Source organism: Xenopus laevis, chromosome 5L (genome assembly GCF_017654675.1).
Source record: "Xenopus laevis strain J_2021 chromosome 5L, Xenopus_laevis_v10.1, whole genome shotgun sequence".
NCBI lineage: Eukaryota > Metazoa > Chordata > Amphibia > Anura > Pipidae > Xenopus > Xenopus laevis.
The window spans coordinates 123,497,731-123,524,381 of record NC_054379.1 but is presented as its reverse complement, the minus strand read 5'-3'; the positions used below and the strand labels follow the sequence as shown (position 1 = coordinate 123,524,381).

The 26,651-nt window shown below is 35.3% G+C and overlaps 1 protein-coding gene across 1 annotated transcript in view; it reads right to left on the bottom strand.

Annotated features, from left to right (window-relative positions):
- Positions 1-26,651, bottom strand: part of LOC108716215 (ventricular zone-expressed PH domain-containing protein homolog 1) — a 213,532-nt gene that overhangs the window by 151,805 nt on the left and 35,076 nt on the right. The window contains exons 5-6 of the mRNA XM_041563355.1: positions 19,686-19,852; positions 10,229-10,438 (exon numbers count right to left, since the gene is read on the bottom strand). Of these exons, the coding sequence (XP_041419289.1) occupies positions 10,229-10,438; positions 19,686-19,852 (377 nt within the window). The remainder of the gene's footprint in view (positions 1-10,228; positions 10,439-19,685; positions 19,853-26,651) is intronic.

Here is a 26,651-nt window from a genome sequence, read left to right as displayed (position 1 = left end):
AAACAGGGAGTGGTTAACATTGGCTTCCATTTTCATCCCTCCACCATGTAGGCCAGAAAAATTCCAGTCCTCTGTACCACAGAATTTGGACAGAATTGGCGCAGAAGATAGCTAAGGAAAAAGACACACCGTGCTATTTGTTGCCTGAGGAAAATGTCCTGCCATAGACAATACTGAGAACTGTCTCTGGCAAAACACTCAAATCTTGAAATCACTCAAAAATTCTTCATGCATAAAGCATTTTCGAGAGATTACTAAAATACACCAAAAATTTAACAATTCAAAAAGCACCAGAAAAATTGAAGAGTTGCAAATTGTCTAAGACTAACATTGTGTAGATCTAAATGAATTTACAGGTGAAATACCATTTTGATATCTGGAAAAAAACAATAATGGTTTTCCACAGGTACAGGCATGGTAGGAATAACAGCTAAGCTTTAGCTTAATCTTAAAACAAAGTTTTTGAAATATGAATGAAAGTATTGCAATAACATGCAGGTTTATATATGTAATCACAGACTAATCAGGATTAATTTGAACCTATATTACCTTACTGATATATACAGAACAATGGGCAACTCAGAATAAGTGCTAGTAATCTTTCTTTATTATTTCAAGGCAATATATATATATATATATATATATATATATATATATATATATATATATATATATATAAACCGCACACATAGGACTTGTATGAATGAAAAAAAAAGCAAAATTTTATTACGACGTTTCGGCTCTGATACTAGAGCCTTCCTCAGGTCATAAAATTTAGCTTTTTTCATTCATACAAGTCCTTTGTGTGCGGTTTTTTCCAATACTCGTTTATATATACATATACATATATATATATATATATATATATATACAGTATGTACAACTGTACATTATTTTCCAGCTGTAAGCATTTCACTGTGATTTCCCTGCCAACATCAGTTAGCTAGGGTATAAGCAAACATTTGCTTTCAGGTCACTGCTCTGCATATTTCTCAGTCAAGTTTACTCACATCAACTTCTGATCCACTTAGTCCTCTCATTCTTGAGTGGATGCTGCCTTTTTTTGTGCTTGCCCAAACACCTTTACTTGCTATACACAATGCTGTCCTATAAAGGTCATAATCACTTGATCCTACAGGAATTCTACACATCAGCTTTTCCTAAACAATCCAAACAACCGACCAAAGCATACAATAATTTGATCCTAACTTTAGACTCAGCAGATTCCATGGAATCAACCCAATCCTTTTTTTAAAAAAATTGACTCCATTGGAAGACCTAGTAGGCTTCATGATGTTTGAGTTTTTTTTTGGAGGGTTTCGCTCGAAAACTCGGTTTGGTAACCCCGAACTTAGTGAATTATGTTTTTTTTTTATTTTTGGATATCGCATATAGACTAATATTTGTCAAGTTTCCTCCTTGGTTCTGTCTCCAACCTTTAAGCCACAAGGCTCTGCCAGCACCCAAGCTAAGATAACTTCTGTTTTAGAGAATATCTTTGTGTTTGTAATTCTTTGTTGAGCATTAATTAACCTTTAAAGTCAAGGAAACCCTTTACCACAAGTTTTAAAACTATACCCCCAGAATAAATACTTAACCAACAGATAGTTTTTATCATATTAAGTGGCCTTTTAAAGAATTTTACCAAACTGGAATATAGATATCAGTAAATATTGCCCCATTGCATCTTTTACCCTGAGCCACCATGTTATTATATTGTCTGTGATGCCTCAGAGATAACCTGACCAAAAATATTGCAGCTTTAACAGGAAGAATTGTGGAAGCAAAAGACAGATTTTTGTACAGTAATTGGCTCAAGTGACCTTACATGTATGTGTGCCCTTGGATCATATGATTGTTAAAAACCTCTTATTTCACCTTTCATATTAGACAGCTCTGACATGGGTGCCATTTGCTTGCTTAGAAAATGGCCTGCTCCCAACCATAGCTAATGTGCACATGGTGTGTTCTAATAAGGGCTACTGTGTCTTGGTACAGAAGAGGTGCACTGTAGGTATTTTTTTATTTATGTTTCTAAATTAAGGGGTTTGTACAGTATTGCAGAGCACACTACACGTATGCCTGTCCAATGACTTCATATCTATGACATGATATACTGACATCATTTGCAATCTGTTTTGATTTTTTATTATTTGTGGTTTTTGAGTTATGTTGTATTTTATACAGCAGATTTCCAGTTTGGAATTTCAGCAGCTATCTGGCTGCTAGGGTTTAGATAACCCTAGCAACCAGGCATTGATTTGAATCAGAGGCTTGATTATGAACAGAAGTAGCAATAAGTAGCAATAAGAATAACATTGTAGCCATTTGTTTTTCAGTTGTCACGGTCATTGACTCCCATTTGAAAGCTGGAAAGAGCCAGAAGTAGAAGGCAAATAATTCAAAGACTGTAAAAAAATACAGCTCAGTTGAAAAGTTGCTTGAAATTAGCCATTCTACAACATACTAAAAGTTAACTTCAAGGTGAACCACCCCTTTAACTATACTACAGTGAATGTATAAACCCCATTGATACAAACTTGTTTTTTGTTCTTCTAAGGCGTAACCAATCTTGTCTTAGCAGGTGACATAAATGAGACATGGGTTGATTACAATGATAGATAAATGATAAAATACAACCATATCAGAGAGCAAGGCATTTACTCATATTATATGATCACCTACAAAATTAATAACACTTATTTTCACAGGAAACCATTTGCCATGCCTCATATATCTTATCCTAAAAAAAGTAAACAACCCCAACTTTAACCCCAACACAGCTCCTTGAACTGCTTCTCTTCATAAGCCATAAAGGGTAGTGACAAGCAAAAAAACAGATATAAAAAGATAGGCTTTGATACAAAACCTTCAGTCTTTACTAGGGATACCAACTGGTTTCTAAACCTAGACAAAGAGGTTTGAGGAAAGGGCAAATATCCAAAACCACAGGGATTCCTCTCATTTTACTCTTTAAAAGAGCTATGAACCCGAGCATGGATTTCATCATTTGTCCTTCTCACAAAAACATAATGGCATCAACAAATGCAAATTTCTCTTTAAAAAAAAGAGTGGAACGCAAGCATCAGAACAATGCAATATGTACGATCACAATGAGGCAGGGGTTTAGGAGAATAGAACATAGTTTCACAGCTGAATCTCACACCCAATATTAATGAAAAGTCCCTAGAAAAAAGATATCAGAAGAAAACTGTAAAAATAAATAAGGCTACAGACATGTTCTTATCTTTTGGCTTTCTGGAAAAATTTGATTGATCTGCTATCTTCTAATGTCATAAGCTAAAATGGACAAATAACTATGACTTCCTACATATACTATTATAGCAACCTGCACAAGCTGTGGATATTGTTAGACTGTTTTACCCTACTAATATATTAACTTTTGGCATTGTCAAGCTATGTGCAGTACTATTATTTGTATTGTTAACTTGCTTTCTGTTTAAGGGACATTGTATCCCACTAACAAACTTTCATGAGAAGTGTGTTGCAATAATTCATTATTTCTGGTCTAAGGGAACAATGCGTACAAGCACTCTTTTGCATTACATACTAATTGACACTGTAAAGAATATATAAATCTATACCTATTTCTTTTAGAATCAATCCAATAAACAATGAAGCAGATCAGTTCTCCAAACACAACTGATTTTTGTCAAAATGTTCAGAATATAAAAATAATCTCAAAATGGCATTGGTGCTAATACAGGTATGAGTTCTTTATAAACACGGGTATGGGACCTGTTATCCAGAATGCTCAGGACCTGAGGTTTTCTGGATAACTGATCTTTCTGTAATTTGGATTTTAGGTCTACTAGAAAATCATGTAAACATTGAATAATTTTTTTAAGTTTAATTCCAATAAGGATTAATTATATTTTGGTATGGATCAACAGAGAAAAAGGAAATCATTTTTAGAAATTTGGATTATTTGGATAAAATGTAGTCTATGGGAAATGGCTATTCCGTAATTCTGAGCATTCTGGATATGTCTTTCCAGATAACAGATTCCATACCTGTACTATAGTGGTAGATAGACAACATAATCTCAGTGTAATAATGTGCCCATATAAACCTTAGCACTCCAATTAAAACATTAAACTCACATCAAATGCAATGATGTCCCTGTGTTTAAGAGACTACTAAAAATAAACTTCTGGTACTAATTCACCTGGAATATTCACTTCAAGAGTTTGTATAAAAGACAATAGGGACATGTACTTCCATGAAGGCAGTTTGCAAAGTGCAAAAACATGCGCCATTCAGACACAGAAGTCTGGAAGCAGCAGAGGATGCAGGCAACAACAGTCCTTACCGTGGCTTGAAGCTGGACTGTGGGAAGAAGTGTTGCCTAAGAAAACACTAATCTCCCCAAGTCTGTTAGACTGCTTAGCTGTGCTATTTAGGATTATTATGAAAACTAACAATTTGCATTGTAGTATGGTGTGCTGAAGACACTACAATGATTGGCAAGAGTTCTGAATGTTCCTAGTCCCTTTTATCAAAAATAAAAACAAACAAAAAAGATCCATAACCATGTTTCTATACACAGCTCAGTAGCTTCTGCTATACATTCTTTTACAAACTTTTTTTCTAACTGGTGAATAAATATATTTTAGGAGGCAAAAATGTAGCTTTTATTTCTACTGTTGAATAATTATATGTCATTCTAACAATAAACAGGGCAGCTTCAATTTTTTACAGCTATAAAAGGCCAGTGGATTGGGAAACTAGTTAAAGGTTTAAAAAGACCATGGGGTATATTTATCAAAATGTGAAGTTTACTCTAGAGGATTGTGGCGATCTCTAACTTCACTTTTTGATAAATTGGACTACACCTCAGTGCTTCCTCCTGGAAACCTTCTTGAGTGGAGGAGGATGAGGGGCCCGTGCAAACCTCAATGTGTAGGAAGGAGGTGCGTGTGTGAAAGTAGCTGGGAAAGGGACGGTGATTCCCCACTGAGTTAAAGTGTTGGAGAGAGTTCCAAAGGTCTAGAGAGAGGAAGAGAGAAACCCCTCCAAGGAGACAGAGAGTGTCAAGAGTGAGTCCAAGAGAGGGTTCTGGGACTTGTGTAGATCCATGCCTTTTAGTGCGGGTGAGGGTGTTAAAGCAGGACTGTGCTGAAGCATTGTTTTTGTTAAAGCCAGCCAAGCTGCATTTAAAACGGAAAGGTAGTGTCAGACTCCATTTCTGTGCTGAAGACTGTGCCATGGCCTATGGTCTCAGTTACCTGAATGTCACAATATATATATAGCTATAAATAAATATAATATACTGTGTATATATATATATATATATATATATATATATATATATATATATATATATATATATATATATATATATATATATATATATATATAAAATAATGTGTATAGAGAGATCAATAGAAAGATAGAGATAGGAAGATAAACATATATTTATGGGTAAAACAAAACACATTTTCTTAAAGAGATTTTAAGCAATAAATAAGATATTTGGGCATTTTAATTGTGATACCTTAACAACCAGAGCACATTATTTATTATTTCACTATGGAAATAATATGGAATCAATTCAGTGTTTAAATGACAAATTTCTTTCATTTACCTCCCAAAGATAATAAACTGTAATCAAGAAAGCACATTCTAAGTGATGTTTCAATATTACAGGCCATGTAAACAAATTAAGAAACAATTTAGAATAATTGTGCTGGGCCCCTCCAGTCTCCCCTGAAAATCCACAATCTGTTTCTCTGAGATCTATGAGCACCTATTTAAATTGTTAACTTGCCGCCACTTTCCACTTTATTTATTTACATTTCAAAGAAAAAGAACAAGCAGAAATTAAATTGCAGGCTTCCGATTTTCAAGCAAGGAAATAGCTCCAAATGCATTTATTTATACAATATACAACAAGAAAAAACCTGCTATGAACCATGCCATGGTCCTGCGTCTTAAATATTTAGTTCACATGATATTGTGAAGAGTTCTGATTATATATTAGGCATAGAGGTTTCAGCATGTGTTCCAGATTATTGAGAAGCTTTTAGGACTTTATAAACTTGTTGCATGACAATTTTAAGGCACAGATTGTTGAGGAGCCAACCAGAAAAAAATATTTTCTGGATCTAGTGATTGCTAATGACCCAGAATGTATAGCAAATGTAGTAAAAGTAATTGAACTCCTGGGCAATAATGACCATAATATGATCTAATTTATGGGGTTATTGACTAAAAAAATTTCTGACCAGGCTTTTTGAGGCAAAAATTAAAATGTTTCGTGAAAAAATAAACTTGAAATTTTGAGATTTATTACCCGGATGCTGCAAAAAGCCAGAATCTGAAAACCCAGCATCTCAAACCTGTCGAGGTCATGTATAAGCCAATGGCACGTTTCCCTATCCAAATTTGAAGATATCGCGGTCTGAGCAAGGTTTAGCAAAACCAGAAAAATTTATACGATTCAAATTTTCACTCAATTGTATCTAGTTTTTTCCTGACCCAACTTTGTTTTAGTTATTTTAAATATAAATAAGGTAAAATCGTGGATGGGAGTTTGGTCAAGCTTTGTTTAATAAAAGAAATTGCTAAATAACCCCCTTAATGTCTGGTGCAAAAAACTGGGGCACCAAAAACCGTGAATTTATGAAAAGCAAATTTTAGAACTGCCCTTCAGAGCACACTGTAGATTGGGGCACTATGCTTTATACTAAAAACACAGAACAGCAATTGTTGTCATTTAAATGATATTACATGACTGTTCTCAATTTTTTCCCTTAAAAAGTAAATGCAGAAGCACCAACAACAACAATATGTAGCTTTATACAGAGGTAATGAAGTTAATAGGAATGAAGAGAAGGGCATTTAAAAACTACAAAACTGTGGGGACAGAAGCTGCATCTAACAAATATAAAAACTATAAAAAATGCATACTTCCCAACATTTTGGAAGTAAAAAGAGAGACAAAAAAATTTTTTTACGCACGTAGCACAGCAAATTTTTTGACCACACCCCTTTCTGTGGCCACCCCCCTAATTACCATGTTTGTTTTACAAAATTTGGCAGGTTATGAAAGTTTGAAAATATTTCTCCTTATCTAAACTGTGTTTTTGTATGACTTAGGGGAGGGTATTGTAAGTAATGTATCAGTGTTTGCAGATGACACATAACTATCCAGCCCAATTAATTCCATCCAGGATGTGGCATCCTTGCAACACGATCTTGACAAACTGGCAGTCTAGGAGGCTAAGTTGCAGATGAGAATCAATGTTCAACTTGATGGATGTGTGTCTTTTTTCAACCAAACTTACTAAGTTACTATGATTTGAATTGATGCACAACTTTTTCGATCTGATTTTCTGATAAATGAGTTAAATTTATGGATTGGCTCAAACACTAGCCAGGGGAACCTCTACAGCCTGGTCTCCCTATACACCATTGTGGGGTAATACCCACCTACCTAATTTTCACTCACTCCCTGACATTGCACGATGGGCACAGCTGGGGATAAAAACGCTTGGTGATATAACCTCTGGGGGTGAATGTAAAACATATGCTTCACTACAATGGGAAGTACACCCTCACCCAGATATGCTGTTTCGCTATTTGCAATTAAGACATGCTTTTAATGTACAATTTCCAGTGAGACCTGTAAGTTTAGAGATGACAACCTTAGAGACATATTTACATAGAGTGGACCTAACAAAACCCCTATCCTGGTTGTATACTATCCTATCTACCGCTGGTCCCTCCCCCCTTGAGAGGATTAAGGGCAAATGGCAAAGTGATATTCCTGACTTAGATGAAGAAAAATGGAAGGACGCTCTCAAGTTAGTCACTGAGCTATCTATCTCTATGAGGGACAGGTTTATACAAATAAAATTCTTGAATAGAGTCTATTTAACTCCCTACCGATTGGCTAAAATTTATGAAAATGTTTCAGACCTATGTCCCAAGTGCAGAGAGGAACCGGGTACCTTGTTTCATGTATTCTGGACCTGTCCGGTAATCCAGGGATTTTGGAGTGTTGTACTTCAATTCTTGAATGAAAAACTCGCATTACCAAGTATTCGTTCACCGGAAAATTGTTTATTGGGGATAACGGGTGACCTCCAGTTACGCTCCTACTCTAGACTTTGTTACCTACAGCTCTTAGATTTTGCCAAGAAAGCCATATTAATGCATTTGAAGTCGCTTAACCCTCCTACACTGCAATATTGGCAAAAGTTGATAAATGATTCTCTCTCAAATCAGAAACTGACCTATCTGTCAAGGGGCTGCCCTGAAAAATTTGATGCTGTCTGGGGTACCTGGTTGAAAGTACAAACAGGTTAACTACAAGTATTCTAATATAATGTATATGCCAGTCTGTACCTTACCTCCCCTCCCCCTTCCTTCACAACTTTCTTTTCTAATATCTATTTCTTCTCTCTCTACCTCTACTATTCATATTGTGTATGTTGAATGTTTGAAAATTTTAAAATAAAAACTTTTAAAAAAAAAAAAATTATGGATTGGAGTTAGGTCGATTAACTTTTAGTGAACACAGTTGAGACAGTTACCAAGTTTATTTCAGAACATACCTGGCAAAATAATGTATTCCTTAATCCAAACTTTGTTATGTTTATATAATTATAAACAGGCATGGGATCTGTTATCCGGAAACCAGTTATCTAGAAAGCTCTGAATTACAGAATGCCAACCTCTAATATTTCAAATTTTTCAAAATGATTTTCTTTTTCTCTTTAATAAAAAAACAGTACATTGAAGTTTATCCTTAGATGTAAATAATCCTTATTGGTTTATTTATTGTTTAGCTGAATTTAGTAGACTTAAAGAATGGGGATCCACATTATGGAAAGAACCCTTATCCAGAAAACCCCAGGTCCCGATCATTCTGGATGGAACAGATCCTATACCTGTATCTGAGTTTTAGTGCAGTTTTTAATAGAAATAGAAACCCACACACATGTTAATAATATTTGATGTTTATGTTCTTTTTTGTTTTTAGTTAGTTATATAGTTAAATCAGAATAAAAAGGCAAAGTCCATCAAGTTCAACCCTTCCAAATGAAACCCAGCAATGATAATCCTGCCTCTCAGAGTTGATTTTGCATTCCATAATTTCCATATTCCCCATAAAATGACAAACCATACTTCTATTATACCAGTGGCCCTTTTCTCTTGCTTGTTTTTGCTCTGTTTTTTCTTTGAACATGGCATTAGGGATGTCGCGGACTGTTCTGCGGCGAACTTGTTCGCGCGAACATCGGCTGTTCGCGTCCGCCGCAAGTTCGCGAACATCGCGCGACGTTCGCCAATAGGCGTTCGCGTCAAAATCGTTCGACCATTCGACCATTCGGTCGCTAAAATCGAACGATTTTCGTTCGATTCGAACGAAAATCGTTCGATCGAACGATTAAAATCCTTCGATCGTTCGAATCGAACGATTTTCGGATGTTCGAAGTTCGCGAACTGTTCGCATTTTTTGCCGGTGTTCGCGAACGGCGTTCGCGAACACATTATCGGCGGTTCGCTACATCCCTACATGGCATTGCAGATTTGCCAATAATTTTGCAGATGAAGTACATATACATATGTAAATACACACATATAATATAATATAAGCTCACTAAGTCTTTCTTATGGTGTTTAGAATGTGCCTTTATCCGAAAGCCATTAAAATAAATTTTTCAACATCACAGAGTTATGTTTATTGGTGAATTCCATATTGTGTCACTTATTACATAGCAAAAATAATACATGTAAGGACCTTTACAGCTACTTCCCTCTTGTTTGTCCTCCCTTAATACTAATGATTCTACAAGTAATATCCTGTTTACTTAGAAAATTTGGCACTTTTCAACATAATGCATGATATCAAACTTGGCTCTCAATTTAGCTTAATGTTTAAGCTGTACGCTTATAGGGCCAAATTCAATTCAGTTAGAGAAATATTAATCACATGAAAATTTGAGATGCAATTCAATTCAGAAAAACTTATCTCATGGTTTATCACATGAAAACTCCATTGAAGTCTATGGGGAAAAAACGATAACTGAATTTGGAGAAAAGTTTTTTCTCCTTGAATTTAATCTCGTCCATGAGTCTTCACGTCATAAACCATGAGATAAATTTTTCCTAGCTAAATTGATTCTGGCCCATGGTCTGTAAAAGTTCTGTAAAACTAGGTATAATGGTTGGTGATTTAAGAATGAGACAGACATACCTCATCCAGATGTCCCACTGCTCCATAAATCTTTGCTATCTGTCCAATAAGGCCCGGAAAATGTTCACCAGTGTCTTTTAATGTGGAAAGTGACTTGGCCAATGCATGTGGTTCATAGTCTGATATGTCTATGAATAAGTTAAGTATGATATCACTGTAGCTTGGATCCAATAAGTAATCCATTAAAAATGGGATTGTCTCTGTGAGAACCTGTGAAAAATGATAACAGCAAATTTATTGAAAATAATATTATGAAAATACTGGGAAATATCCTTGTAACTTAGAAAGAATACTTAAAGGAGAACTAAACCCTAAAACTGAATATGGCTAAAAATTACATATTTTATATACTGAACTTATTGCACAAGCCTAAAGTTTCAGATTCTCAATAGCAGCAATAATCCAGGACTTCAAACTTGTCACAGGGGGTCACCATCTTGGAAAGTGTCTGTGACACTCAAATGTTTAGTGGGCTCTGAGCAGCTGTTGAGAAGCTAAGCTTAGGGGTCATTGCAAATGCAATATCTGTAATATAAGTTGATGCTACAAGGCTGATTATTAAATGATGATGCTATTTGCACTGGTTTCTGTGCTGCCATGTGGTGTCATATTGATACATTTGATTTTGATATACAAATGCTTAGTTCTTTTCTGAGATATATTCTGAGATATATTATGCCATCACACTATTGTTTTGTTATGCCTTTTATTTCCTCAATGAAGCTGGTCTTTGTTTGCACTCAAAAATGCATTCTTGAACTCTAATATGGCCATTAAAGAAAATCATCAGTCTCTACTTTCTCTAACGACATAAATATTTGCCTCTGTTAGAGACTCAGTGACTAGAAATTGTGTATGATGATTAAATCAAGCATTTAGACACAACTGACAGTGAAACATGATGAAGTCAAATGTGCAGATGTTGTACTGTGCTACTTACTAGCAGAACCTATGCCATCATCAGCTACTTAACATTTTAGTCATTTTCTCTTATGTGAGTTGACATAAACTGTGTTGATTCTGCTAGCTTATATTTAGCTTATAATGGTTTTCAATGATACTCTACTAACACACTTTGAAGATTTCTAACAGTTTATAAAAAATTATGCTTTTCTAAAGCAGAGTATCTTGTAAATGAAAGTGGTGAGCAACATTTCATTTACGCTTTATTTATAGCATGAGGAATGTTTTACACTGAAAGAGGGCTACTACAGGTATAGGCTCCATTATCCGGAAACCCATTATAAAGAAAACTCCAAATTACTGGAAGGCCATCTCCCATAGTTGCGCCAGCGTCCGATTCACCGCTCTTCGCCCGGCGAATTTTCGCCAGCGCTACGCAAATTCTCTAAAATCCGAAGTTACGCTCAGGGGAAACGAAAGGTTGCGAAGTTGCACTAGTGTTAATTCGCTAGGCAAAGCGAAGTTAAGCTAGCGATGCTTAATTTTCATACGGCGCCAAATTGAATTTACAATGGAAGTATACGTAGCAGCACTACACAAGCCTGGGAAACCTTCAAAACTACACATGTGCCCACTTTATAGTTAAGGTGACATGAGTTAGGAAATGTAGGGGGGAAGGAGGGTAGCCCCAAAAAAAATTTCAATCTTTTTCAGCCTATCACCCATATCACCCCAGCGTTTTTTGGGACTTAATTTCAAATTTTTTTGAAGCAATCCCTATCTACTCTATTGCACTTCGCCTGGTCTGAGGTGGCGAAGAAAGTCTAGCGTAAAAGGAAGCGTTCAGAAAAATGCGCGCGTCAGTGAATTTGCGTAGTTACGTCCATTGCGCAAATTCGTAAGGCGTAAGAGTGCGAAGTAACACTAGCGAATTTACGCCAGTGTCCGTTAGTGAATCAGCGAATTAACGAAAATGCGCTACGCTAGCGAATTAACGCTAGCGTTAGACGCTTCGTCCTTTAGTGAATTTGCCCCATAGACTTTATTTCAATCAAATAATTTAAAAATTTAAAAAAAAAAGATCTTTTTTTTCTCTGTAATAATAAAACAGCACCTTGATTCATTGATTAATCTTTATTGGAAGCAAAACAATCCTATTTGGTTAAATTAATGTTTAACCAGACTTAAAGGGGTAGTTCACCTTTAAATTCACTTATAGGGGCACATTTACAAAGCTCGAGTGAAGGATTCGAATTAAAAAAACTTCGAATTTCGAAGTGTTTTTTTGGCTACTTCGACCATCGAATGGGCTACTTCGACCTTCGACTACTACTTCGACTTCGAATCGAACGATTCGAACTAAAAATCGTTCGACTATTCGACCATTCGATAATCGAAGTACTGTCTCTTTAAGAAAAACTTTGACCCCCTACTTCGGCAGCTAAAAGCTACCGAAGTCAATGTTAGCCTATGGGGAAGGTCCCCATAGGCTTGCCTGCGTTTTTTTGATCGAAGGATATTCCTTCGATCGTTGTATTAAAATCCTTCGAATCGTTCGATTCTAAGGATTTAATCGTTCGATCGAACAAATAATCCTTCGATCGTACGATCGTAGGATTAGCGCTAAATCGTTCGACTTCGATATTCGAAGTCGAACGATTTTAGTTCCTAGTCGAATATCGAGGGTTAATTAACCCTCGATATTCGACCCTTAGTAAATCTGCCCCTTAGTATGTTATAGAATGTCCAGTTCCAAGCACCTCTTTATTGGTGTTCATTTTTTATTTTCAAAAGCTTTTGAATTATTTGCCTTCTTCTTTTGACTCTTTCTAGCTTTGAAATGGGGGTCACTGACTCTAACAGCCAAAAATTATTGCTCTGTGAAGCTACAGTTTAATTGTTAGGGGCAAATTCATCAAGGGTCGAATATCGAGGGTTAATTAACCCTCGATATTTGACTGGAAATGGAAATCCTTCGACTTCGAATATAGGATTTTGCGCAAATACTTTGATCGAACGAAGGATTTTAATCCAACGATCGAAGGATTATCCTTCGACCAAAAAAATTTAGCCAAGCCTATGGGGACCTTCCCCATAGGCTAACATTGGGTTCGGTAGCTTTTAGGTGGCGAACTAGGGGGTCGAAGTTTTTTCTTAGAGACAGTACTTCTACTATCGAATGGTCGAATAGTCGAACGATTTTTAGTTCAAATCCTTCGATTCGAAGTCGTAGTCGAAGTAGCCCATTCGATGGTCGAAGTAGCCAAAAAAACACTTCAAAATTCAAAGTATTTTTTCTTCTATTTCTTCACTCGAAGTTAATGAATTGGCCCCTTAATCTTACTTGCTATTCATATTCCAGTCTCTCATTTAAACCACTACCTGGTTGCTAGAGTAAACTGGACCCTAGCAACCAGATAGCTGCTGAAATTTCAAACTGGAGAGCTGCAGCACAAAAAGTTTAACAATTAAAAAAACAATTATTCCAAATTTTAGACCAAATCCAAAATGACTCAGAATATCACTTTCTACCCCATACTAAAAGTTAACCTAAAGGTGAACAACCCATTTAAGGTATGTATATCCAAATTATGGAAAGACTCCATAACTGGAAAAGCCTTGTGTCCTATACCTGTATACCCCTAACCTGGGAAACCCCTATGTCCTATACCTGTATACTCACAGTAAATAGACTGGTTTTGATTCCAATAAGGATTAATTATATCTTAGTTGGGATCAAGTAAAAGGTACTGTTTTATTATTACGGTGAAAAAGCAAATCATTTTTAAAGAACTGGATTATTTGGATAAAATGGAGTCTATGGGAGATGGCATTTCCATAATTCAGAGCTTTTTGGATAACGGGTTTCCGGAAAATGGATCCCATACTTGTATCACTTTCATGTAACATGAGGTGGTTTTAACAGGAAATCATTTTTAAAAATTTGGATTATTGAATAAAATGGAGTCTATAGGAGATGGCCTTTCCACAATTCGAAGCTTTCCGAATTACAGGATTCCAGATAACGGATCCCATACATGTACCTTAATATCTGTACATTTCAAAAACATGTTTGTGTGTATATGTATTATATACACACCCAAATATATGCATGTCTGAATGTTACAACATTTTTGAATTTTTTCATCTAGGGCTTCCCTTGAAATACTTTTAATGCACATCATCACTCTGAAATGACTCACAAAGGTTGTAAAATACACTCCAACGCATGTCTAAATTTTTCAAGGACTTTGAATCATCTGTACTATACTATATATAGTTGAATTTACGTGTTTAGCCTTTATCAGCTGTCAGGATTTTGCCAATAGATCAAAATCAGTAAACTGTGGATACTGCACAGACTAAATACATTAATTCTAAATGAAAATAATGACCCAGATTGTGTTCCCTTTTAAGTTGATTATACATATCCTTAGTATTTATCTGCTGATATGTCTACTACATGCACAGCTGAAAGGACACATGCATTGTGTAACTCTGCATTTGATGTTTAGCAATGACAGAAAACAGATGCAGAAACTTTATATGAGACATTATCATCTCTTTTAATTCTTTAATTAGGGAATGTTGAAATTCCATACACAAAAGTATATAGAGAGACAATCGAATGCATATAAACACCACATTAAAAAGCAAATTAAATGTACACAGCCCATAAACATTAGTCATAGAATGATTCAAAATTATGTGATCTTAAAGACAGGGGTCTCATTTACTAATGAAATCATAATGCAAAAAAACCCACACAATTCAACATTTCCATAACCCCCTTTTTTTAGAATTTCATCAGCAGCAAATCACAGCAACATTTTTCATGCAAGCCTTTCAATACTTGCGATGGCACAAGCAGTAAATTTACTAAGATGTGCCTTGGGCTATTATTTATGTTATTTGTTTGATGGTGTCAGGTGTTTGTTATATTTTCTTTAATCTCCTATCTATCCTCTAAACACCAACATACAGTGTATTTGCTACATTTTTTTCTTTGTCCCCACAAAGACCGTTTTAGGCTCAGCATCCCATTATAAAGCAATTTCAATTTAGCAGCACAAATACATCTACCTTACTCACTTTCTCCTGCAACAATACATGATGTTAGCAAAGTTCTGGCCAATCATTCTAGATACTGGTCATATTCAGACTACTCTATTTTAAAGACAACTTGTTGTCCTCTTTTCAAATCCAAATTCCAGAATATGTTTTACTTGCTCCCAATCTGCAGTGACCACACAATAATGTCCCCAATCTTTCCCAAAGCCCATCCGTTTTTGGGTAAACCCCACCAAAATGTGCCTTTAGCCACTCTTCACCATTAACCCAACAAAATAAAAATAGTGGAAACAACAGGAAAACAATTCTGGCAGCATTTGTAAAGGCTCTGCGCCTCTATAACTGATGTGCCCAGCAGGTCCCCAACTCACAAAGTGGGACATTCCTAAACGAAGGGGCCCATTGACTAAGTTTAAGTGAAGGAATAGAGGAAAAATAGTTTGAAATTCGAATGGTTTTTTTGGCTACTTCGACCATCGAATTGGCTACTTCGACCTTCGACTACGACCTTCGACCTCGAATTGAACGATCCGAACTAAAAATCGTTCGGCTATTCGATAGTCGAAGTACTGTCTCTTTAAAAATTTCTTCGACCCCCTCATAGGTCCCCATAGGCTTGCTAACAATTGTCTGATCGAAGGATAATCCTTCGATCGATGGATTAAAATCCTTCGAATCGTTCGAATAACCCTCGATATTCGACCCTTGATACATCTGCCCCTTACTGTACTGCAAATAGGCTGCTGACTGTCAAATTACTTGGCCAGCTTTTAGCACATGCATTGTAATTCTACACTTGGCCCAGTTTATAGAGCAAAAGAAAATTCCATAAATTTTGCTCATATGTTGTACGCACTCTGTTTGCCACATTTCCCATTTAAGAATTGTTAAAAAAATATATTCAGTGCTTTAGGTGTTTATTTGTTGTTAATGTTTTTGAGCAGTTTTAAGGTCATAGTCCATGCACTGTGTTTATTGAACTCCTCCTTTATTTTGAAGTAAAAAGCAATACTGACCAGGGTGTTACTGGTACACAGAGTGCTGTAAATAACAATCTGTTTATCAATCTTGTATCGCACCAAGTTGCTGCCGGATTTAATAATACTCAAAAAGGCCAGTTTAACTTGCCAGTATGATTGCAGTGCCTATGGCAAAGTTGGCAGATTGTTAAAATTGTGTTATTAAGAAAAACATTTTTTTAAGCATGACCACATACTTAAAATTCACATTTGTTAGTGAATTTTAAGTTATTTTTAGCAACATAATCATTCAACTGTCATTCAGTTAATTATTTTTAAATAAATGTTAACAATAAGGCTGCCATCAACTTTGCCCGTAAAATAATGGGTTATGAATATGGATAAGACATTCTCAGGCATCTTGTAAGACAAAACAGTGGGTGGGTATTTATTAAAACTTGAATAAAAATTTGACCTAACTCCCAACCACAATTTGGCTTAATTTACTAAATAAGACCAAACGAAAATTGTACGTGCGGGTCAAAATCTTGACAAAATTGTGCCATAATTCAAATCATACAACTTTTTTCGAATTGTCGCCCGAAAACCACAAATTTTTCGGGTTTTTCAAACAAAAACCAGAGTGAAACAGCCCGAAACACCTCACACATCATAAAGGCAAAAAACATCTTCTAAATGTAAAAGGGACATCTGTCATTGCCTTTACATGACTTTGGCAGGTTTTAGCTGGTATTTTCAGATTTTAACAGCTTTCGAGCATAATAAGTCTCAAAAAATGTTTAGTTTTTACTTTTTATCTCTAAAAATTCAGATATTCAACCTTCAAAAACTCAACAAAGCATTCTGGTCCATGGAAAATTACTTAAATATTGATTTATGAGAAAATGTATATTGCTGTATTTAACAAACAACTATTTCTTTTGTAACCTTAACATAATAAATATCTGAATGAAAAGCACAAATAGGAGGGTGATTTAGACAAGCTGTTTGTTGACAGTGTCTTGAGATCTACTGATCACCAGCTAAAGGTCTACTGGTAGATCCCGATCTTCCTTTTGGGCACCCCTGCACTAAACTGACTGGAACACATTTACTAAAGAGCGAATTGTAGTTTTTGGCCAATTTTCTCTAAAAAGACAATTCACAGCTACATCGCCTATTTACTAAAAGCCAAGTAACACAATTCACTAGCGAAATACCTCAATGCTGGAGATATTCGAAGTCAAAGGATTTTAATTCCCAGTCGAATATCGAGGGTTAATTAACCCTCGATATTCAACCCTTAGTGAATCGGCCCCTTGCTGTTTGAGGGTGGACATTTTTAATAAAAAGTGGGCACTTTCAGCAATTTCACCATTATCACTTATAAATACATACATATGATCTCTATATACCCAATGAATTTAAATTGATGTAAGAGTAACTAAGTTTCGCTAAGAAATAAGTAAAGCTCCAGAAAATACGAAAGTATGCCTGCGTTCTTTTGCTGAGACATAACTTGTAATACAGCTGCTCTCTATAAGGAAGTGAAGTCGTAAGCCAAAAAATGCTGTTTAAAGCAAATGTTTTTGTATGAAAGGCACTGATGTTGTATGATTGTTTAGTCGTTTCTGTGCTTAGTTCACTTACATGGCCTGGTTGAAGCCAATAAGCAAAGGGCAAGAACTGCACTAATTTTTAAAAGAGAAGGGAATGGCAAAATTCCCTGTAATAAACTGCAATTCAAAAATCCATAAAAGATGGCTCTGTGCACTGCAAAAGGAATTCAGGATCTAGAATCCCACATTATGGGGGTTATTTATCAACGGATCAACGAAAACATGAAAAAATTCATGTTTTCTAGGACATTTTTCACTCAAAAAAAATAGCTTGAATCCGAAAATACACCATCTAAAACCAGTTGAGGTCATGTAGAAGTCAATGACAGAGGTCCCCTGAACCATTTGAAGATGTTTGTAGCCTTCATGATGTTTGAGATTTTTTCAGTGGGTTGCACTAGAAAGCTTGATCAATTCGAGCGATTTGAGATTTTTTTTGCTAAATTCCAGTATTTGAGTTTTTCCCATTGACTACACTGATTAGAGTTTTTTACATTCACGTTTTTTCTTACATTGGAAACCATTCAAGTTGTGAGTTCATTTGAGGTCTAAAAAGAGCTCACAAAGCTCTAAAATTCAAACTTTGATAAATAACCACCTTATTGTGCAGAACAGGTGAACATGGTTTGTGGATATTGAGACAATAGGCTTCTAAGGCCTCATGTGAGATATGATTAGTTCTAGGGTTCTATTGTGTATATATAGAAATATGCTTTTCTCTGATCTACTGAAGAGTTAATAATTGCTTTATTGTCTTCCCTTTGTCTGGATACTCATTTTGTATGTCAAAGTGCCTGCTTTGCTTTTATTTATATTCCATTATATTATTACTTTTGGCTCAGTACAATCCTCTGGCAACAGCTTCTTTATAAGCTCTTCAAAGACCTCCATGAACAACAACAATTTAGCTATAAGGATAATACTTACAAGCTTGCTCTGATAGGTTAAAGGTAAAAACAATATACTGTAACTTATTATTTAATATCCAATTCTTTTTTACTGTAATACTAAAACAGTACATTGGGAGGAATAATAATCCTACTGGGTGTATTTACCGTTTCTGTATGTTTTTAGTAGGCAAGATACTGTATATAGATACAATTTGCCCCTTATCCAAAAACAAAAACAGGTTCCAAGCATTTTGGTAATAGATCTTGTAGTTTCTGTTACTTTTATTCTTTTCTCTTCATTTCTTAATAAGCCCCTTTTATATACAGTGTGATCAATTGATGAAAGAATTAGGCAAAATGGTGTATTTAAGACACAGGGATGTCACCAAACTGGGAATATGTTTCTTGGTTCAGAGAATCTTGCTGTTGGATCACGAGTTGGAGTTTTATGGAAAGATAGAGCCAAATACTATACTGGTCCAGCTCACCTATTACAGCAGACTTTCTACGTTTGCCCTGTTGAAAGGTCTTTAATTGCAATTAGTTTAGGATGGGCTCTCTGATCAGGACAAAGAGCAATAATGTGGTAGGAAGTCACAGGCTGGGATGCTGCCTACCACTGCAAGAAGCAGGGGGGGGCAATTGAGAGTTTGAGAAAGAAGTCAGGAAGCTGAGAAATCCCCCAAAGAATTAAAGTGGACAGAGTATAGAGGAGACACCAAAAATATTGTTTGTTTTTGGTGGGCTTTCACAAGGGGCCCAATGAGGAAAAAAATATTTGTAGGAGGTATTTTTACAATATGTGTTTTTGTAAGCTTTTGTACCTGTGTATTTTCAATAAACTACCCAAAATTAAAAAAAAAAGTCTGTTGTGGAAAACAGTATACTGCTAGTAAGTAAAAATAGTGATGTATACATTGCCAATGTCTTTTCTCTTCTCATTTAAAACAGTACAATGCAGCAATATTTGCTTAACAAGATCTACACACATTTATAATTATTTGAACACAAGTACCTTAGGTTGTTTTCTTTTAGCAACTGTTTGTAACAACCTTAACAAGTGATGCTGTTCCCCTTCATCTAATTGAGACATCCGTGATACCAGTTCTTTGAGGCAGCAGTTTATGGGCTGGGGCTGCAATTCATAAAGTGATGGAAGAACACGCAGCAGCATGCTATTACCTATGAAACAAAATATTGATATTATTCAGACTGTGTAACTTAGGGGATGTTTTATCAAACCAAGAGATAAAGCAAGATGTTTTAAAGTAAACCAAGAGCTGCTTTTACCAGTAGTTACTGATTAAAAGGACAACGCATACACTTCATAAAGTTGAATTAACAGCTTTTAAGGGTTTTTCTGAGACATATCTTTTGAAATATATATATAAATAAGGCCTTCTTTAGGAGTTGCTTTGGTTTTTCCATCGACTTTATTTCCATAGAAAGCCAAAGGAACAGTGACAAAATTTGTCCTAAACTTAACATAAAATTTGAATTTTTATAATGTAAACACATTTGAATCCCCAAATATGGATAACCTTTGCCCTTTATTAAGGCTCATCAGTGCAGTTTTCTGATCATCAAATGCCTGTATCGCACCCAAAAAGGTCAAAAGTGGTACTGGGAATTTGATGACCAATACCATGACTGTGCTTCAAAACCCAGTATTTGAGCTTCAGTCTCAAGGGTAGTCCATTGAAATTTTAGAAGTGATCCTCTGCTTTTTTACCAATTTCTTTCAATGACTTTATGGTTTTAATATTTTCCGTACCCTGAAGACATGTGCTCCACATTAGAGGAAAATACCCTTTAAATTTAGAGAACTATAGTTCCTAAATATCCTTTATAATATTTAAAATGATTTGCATCAGAAAGTATCATCATAATATTCAACAGAGACAATATATTTTACATCAAAAGTTTAGTTAATTGGCAAACATTCGAATACAATACAATTTTTGCACAAGCCAACTATACCCATTACAGATGATAAAACCACTTACAGGCGAGCTATTTGCAGGATTAAATTCATTTAAAGACAAATCAACATTTTGATTTGCATGCACAGAAGCATCCAATATTGCTCTAGATAGGAGCTAAGTATTTTGGATCATATGATCTGCATTCTGCAATAAATTATGTTTTAAGGAAAACTATGCCCCCAAACAAGGTAGTTCTCAAAAAAAAATATATTGCATAAAAAAGCTCATATGTAAAACCCTGTTTCATGTAAATAAACCATCATGAGCCATTGGGTAAACTTTTAAAGAACATTTTAAGAACTAAGGGCCACCCCTGGGATTCACAAATAAACCATACATGTTAGGTCACATGAGCCAAATAAAAGACAACGTTCTGTCCACACTTCTTCCTGTTACAGTTAGAGCTGCATTATTTCTAGTCAGGTGATCTCCGATGGAGCACAAGAATCATAAACACTTAAATATATATTCCAGTTTGATAAGATTCTTTAATATGCCATTTTATATGAAACATACTATCTGTTGCTTAAGTATTCATTTTAGGGGGTATTGTTTTTCTTTAATGGAAAACACTGAAACAGTGGAATTCAGAACATCTGAAATGAGGATGTGTTTAATCATACAGTGTGGCATGTGAGCCATGAGCCACAAGGGAGGAAATGAGCATCAGAGCTACTAATGTTATGCATTAACATTAAACAAAATTCCCACTTTGACCTCAAGAGATTTGCAAAAGTAATCACTAGTTAGCCTTCGAAATCCTCTGGATTTGAAAAGCCTTCAGCTTAGAAACATCTAGACAAGACATCATTGTGATCTATGGGGAAGCCTACAGGGACATAGATCTAGCATCTTAAATATAGCCAGAGCAGCTTTATAACACGGCATTCACAAAGTGCAGCAAACACACCTTATCTGGTTACAGACAATATCAATGACTACAGACATTTGCAAGGGTTTTTGCCCTCTGTACAGTGACTTCTGTTACAGCAGAATTGAATCAGGCCTCTGTGCTATGTTTAGAGAACCTAGACCTGCTGCTCCTTCCCTGAACAGAGGGCTATCTGCATTTTGGCATCCACGCTCCCACCTCCTAACTTGCATGTTATACATGCACGCTCAAGTCCCAGCCCTTATCATCTGCCTTACGGTTCTTGCACCCTTAGGGGCACATTTACAAAGCTCGAGTGAAGGATTCGAAATAAAAAAACTTCGAATTTCGAAGTGTTTTTTGGGCTACTTCGACCATCGAATGGGCTAGTTCGACCTTCGACTACGACTTCGACTATGAATCGAACGATTCGAACTAAAAATCGTTCGACTATTCGACCATTCGATAGTCGAAGTACTGTCTCTTTAAGAAAAACTTCGACCCCCTAGTTCGGCAGCTAAAAGCTACCGAACTCAATGTTAGCCTATGGGGAAGGTCCCCATAGGCTTGCCTGTGTTTTTTTGATCGAAGGATATTCTTTCGATCGTTGGATTAAAATCCTTTGAATCGTTCGATTCGAAGGATTTAATCGTTCGATCGAACAAATAATCCTTCGATCGTTCGATCGTAGGATTAGCGCTAAATCGTTCGACTTCGATATTCGAAGTCGAACGATTTTAGTTCCTAGTCGAATATCGAGGGTTAATTAACCCTCGATATTCGACCCTTAGTAAATCTGCCCCTTAGTGCTCAACGTCTGCCCAAGGGAATCGTAAATAACCTTTTATATTTTCTGCTAATATCATGACATAGATGTACACTAATATGCAAAAGTGTAATGTGTATTATTTACATCTGTTCTCTGCAGGTAAGTAACAATTCCATTATACTAGTCTACGTGGGTTATTTATCAAAGGTCGAATTTTAGAGTAATGTGGTTTTTTCAAACTCTCATATATTTGATTTTATTCACAATTCGAATGGTATACTATTTATAAAAAAAATGTGAACGTCTAAACTTGGTGGTGGTTTTATACTTGAATTTAAACTGGACTGGACAGGCTGAGCTTCCAGGAATATCAAGAATAAAAATAATCATTAATTCCAGGCCTCACTATAAATGGCCTTTAGTCTGGGCCTCCTAATAGTGCTTTGGGTCCCACTGTGCCCCTCCCAAACAATACTCAAAAATCTTTCCTCATTTTTAAACTTTTTTTAATGCACATCTATTTGAAAGAGTAACCCCTATACCAAACTTGTTCTTATATTTTAAATTTTTCTAACAGTTTGTTCAAATATGATCTTTGGGTATGCCCATGCATACATAACTTCTTTTTCCTTACACGTTGCCTTGCGCACCTTATAAATTGTTAATTTCATTCTCTGAAAAAAAATGCAATAGATGTATTAAGTAATTACAGCCTTGCAATATTTGTTATCCAGTTCAAATAATCTGCAATAATTCTAAAAGAACATGTAACAGGACAAGTTTCCAGGAACCAAATAAGACAAACAAATGATCTTTCTTAATCTATTCCTGTTTATTTATCTTAATACAATTTATGTATATATTATTTTTGTGCATTCGTGTGAAAGAGAACGTAAAAGAAATAACAAATTGCACAAGGAATTTTAGAATTTGCAGCATATGGATGACATCTGTATTTAGTTACAAGCTGTGCATGCATGGTGATAGGCAGTTACATCAAATGAGAAAGCCTGAGCATAAAGCTATTTATCCAAGTGCAATCAGAGTTTATTTGCAACAAAAACAGGAAATGTGGATATGCAAGGGAATGTCAATAATTTATTCAGTTAATAGATAAAATATCTTCAAAGTACATCAGCATAGTGGGGCAAGACCAGGAGACATACAGTTGGCTACCTAGCTTCTTTTATATACGAAGGTGTTCTGTTGGGTATTTTATTTGGCAAGGACTTTTACCATATTTTACCATATTGTTGTTCTGTTTTGTTTTTTATAACAGATATACAACATATAATGGGTGGTATAAAAATTTATCTTGACCTTCATGTAAACAGCAAATGCAAATATTCTACAAATGTGTTTATTAAAAAATAAATAAATAAAATATTTTTGTTTCAAATGGCTGTAGAGCTCCAAAACTTTTTCTTGTGTGTTTAAAGCTCCAAACCTTTTCCTTGGGTGTTTTCTCAAAGGCAAACGTACTTTTTTTGAATATGCCAAATATTATGACTGAATTAGTGAATAAACCCCGGTGCTGAAAATGGTGGGGTAATTCACCCACATAAATTGAGCTAGTGTGGCAGAAGTCTTGATGGAAATCTGTCCCATACATGGACAAAATGGACTACAACTCACATGTAAAAACTTTATCTTGAGTTGATCCTCACCGAAGACAGAAGAGCCGTGGTGTGTAAAATCAATTGTTTTTACATTTCAGTTCCCATAAAATTATTTGTTAAGTTGAGGTTAAAGCTGGGTCTGGGGTTCAATGAAGTCTATGAAAGTAGCACATTCAAATAAAGGATATGCCCCTCTGATTTATGACTATGAAGATTTTCATTCATCCAGGTCATGGTATATCTAATATAAGTAATTCTAAAACAACTGGACTTGCTGAGTAATCACTGAAGACTACAGTTGAACCGAAGACGCAGCTCATATTGCGCTACGCAATATGTTGGCGCTATAGAAATACATGTTAATAATAATAATAATAGTGAAACGTCTTCAACTGCCCAATTTCAACACCCTGCCACAAATGAAGACCTCCTAATCCCATTAAAATACATTTGTAATCATTTTAGATGTATCATACAGACTGCAGTTGTTTCTATGTAGCATGCATTAAAACTCTGCCATATGTCATATAATCAGGCATATTCATATATCAAATATGATGTATTTTCTTAAAAAATTAAAACTCGACATGACATTGCCAATTTTCACTAGAGGGCAGATATATCAAAGGTTGAATGTTTTTTTTTTTAATTCAAATTAACTAGAATGGCCTTTGAAAAACCTCAAAACTTGAATTGTATCTTATTTAAGAAAAAAAACACCTGTATCTTGTTTAAGAAAAAACTAAACTCGAATTAAGGAAGGCTAAGGAAGGCTATTAACTTATTCAAATGGATTATTCCCAACTCGAATTCGTGAGTTTTGACCAAAAATCCAACTTGAAAATTCGAATTTACAATTCGAACATTAATAAATCTGCCCCTAGGTATAATTACACCAAGTGAATAAAAATACATCAAATGCACCAACATTATTTTGCAGCAAAAGTATTTTTCACAGGTCCGTGCTGGCGAACTACCATTATAAATATACAGCAGCAACTTTAGCATCTTATTATCTACGTCTTATCCTCCATGCTAATATCCCACATACATCATTGCTTTATGGTGATAATTCACCACTGTATTTTTCACATTACTATATATATGTATACTATATGTATATAGATAGATATATGCAAAAATACGTCTGGTGTATTGATGCAAACTGTGACGAAGTTAGTCAAGAAGAAAATTTTCACTTTAGTAGTTACGCCCTAAAGTGCCCTGAACCCATATTGTGGATGACCACTCCGGAAAATCCTTTTAATCCAATTAACTAGCAACTCTTGCGAAGAATTCTAGACACACTAATAAAAGGAAATGTGGGGGTCACACTTCTCTGAGGCAGTTGTCTCAAGCTTTCCAGGATATTGAAAAGGGCAGATTTTCAGGAAACACTCACAGAAGCACGGGTGATTAAATAACAAGGGTTTCACCTGCACTGCCATTTAATCCACATCTGTTCTTCTAAAATTGTGCAGTAAGGACCACCTCTCTAAGCGTAAGGATAGAGCCTTATGATATGCATTAAATGTAAGGGAAATGTAAAAGAAAAAGCTTAAACAATAATATATGTCAGCCTGTCAAGTATAGAACTCTGAGTTATGAAAGCTTGCTTTGTGAATATTTCTATAAAGTCAGCCATCAAAAAGTATCACATGAATACCCCTAATTTTACTTTCCCCCTGAGTGCAAAACTACAAGTTCTTTGTATGGTAGCTTTTGACTATACTCTTTGAATGAACCTGCTGAATTGGCATCTTAAATCTGCCCATTTATGGCCAAATTTAGACAGCTCTTATTAACTACATAAAGCAAGTAACTTTACTGATGTGTCCCTCACACACTGCCAGTGGTCATATGTGGCAGCTCAGTCCAGTCAGAACATGAAGGGCTTATTTATTAGTTCAAAAGTCCAAATGCCAAAAACATGTGGGAATTTTTTGAGATTTATTAAACCCAGAAGATGAAAAAAGTCCAAATCTGAAAATCCGGCATCTTAGACCTTAGACCATAAGTTTTATATATGTCAATAGGAGTAGTCCCTATTCTATTTGAAGTTTCTGTGGTCTTCTGTGTGAAGTTTCCAACTATTTCTGACTTTTCAGACAAAAATCAGAAAAAAAACTTTGCTATATTTTTTCATGCCCCGATCCAATAAAATCATGATTTTTTTAATAATAAATGAGGTCCAATCGTGGATTCTAGTTTGGTCAGACTTTTGTCATTAAAAAAATTCAAATACGAACTGTTCAGTAAATGGGCATATCAACTTTTTATAATAATCTGATTAAGGAAGCAAAGAGCTATATAAAGCTATATACAAAAAGTTTAGTTTTGGGTTTGCACCTGTATAGGTATTTTCAATAAGTTGGGCCATAAAACTTTAAAGTAGACTTTAGCTTAACAAAGTATACATACATCCATGGAACCATGTCATGTAACATAATAAGATAAGTTATTCTTATTGAATAGAATATGGCCAATATTATCTCAAGTGGGCCTATCCAAGGCATCAATGCCAGTGTATAAGATTTATAGGTTTTAATAAGATTTATAGAAATAAAGTTCTCACCATGTCTTAAAAGTTGTATGTCTATTAATTCTAATATACCCTTAATAATTAAACCTCAGCTCACTAACATTTTTTTCTAGTTTATGACAGGAGAGGGAATAAAGACTTAACTGCTTATTATGCAGTGCCAGCAAATATATATATTGTGGATGTGCACTGTAT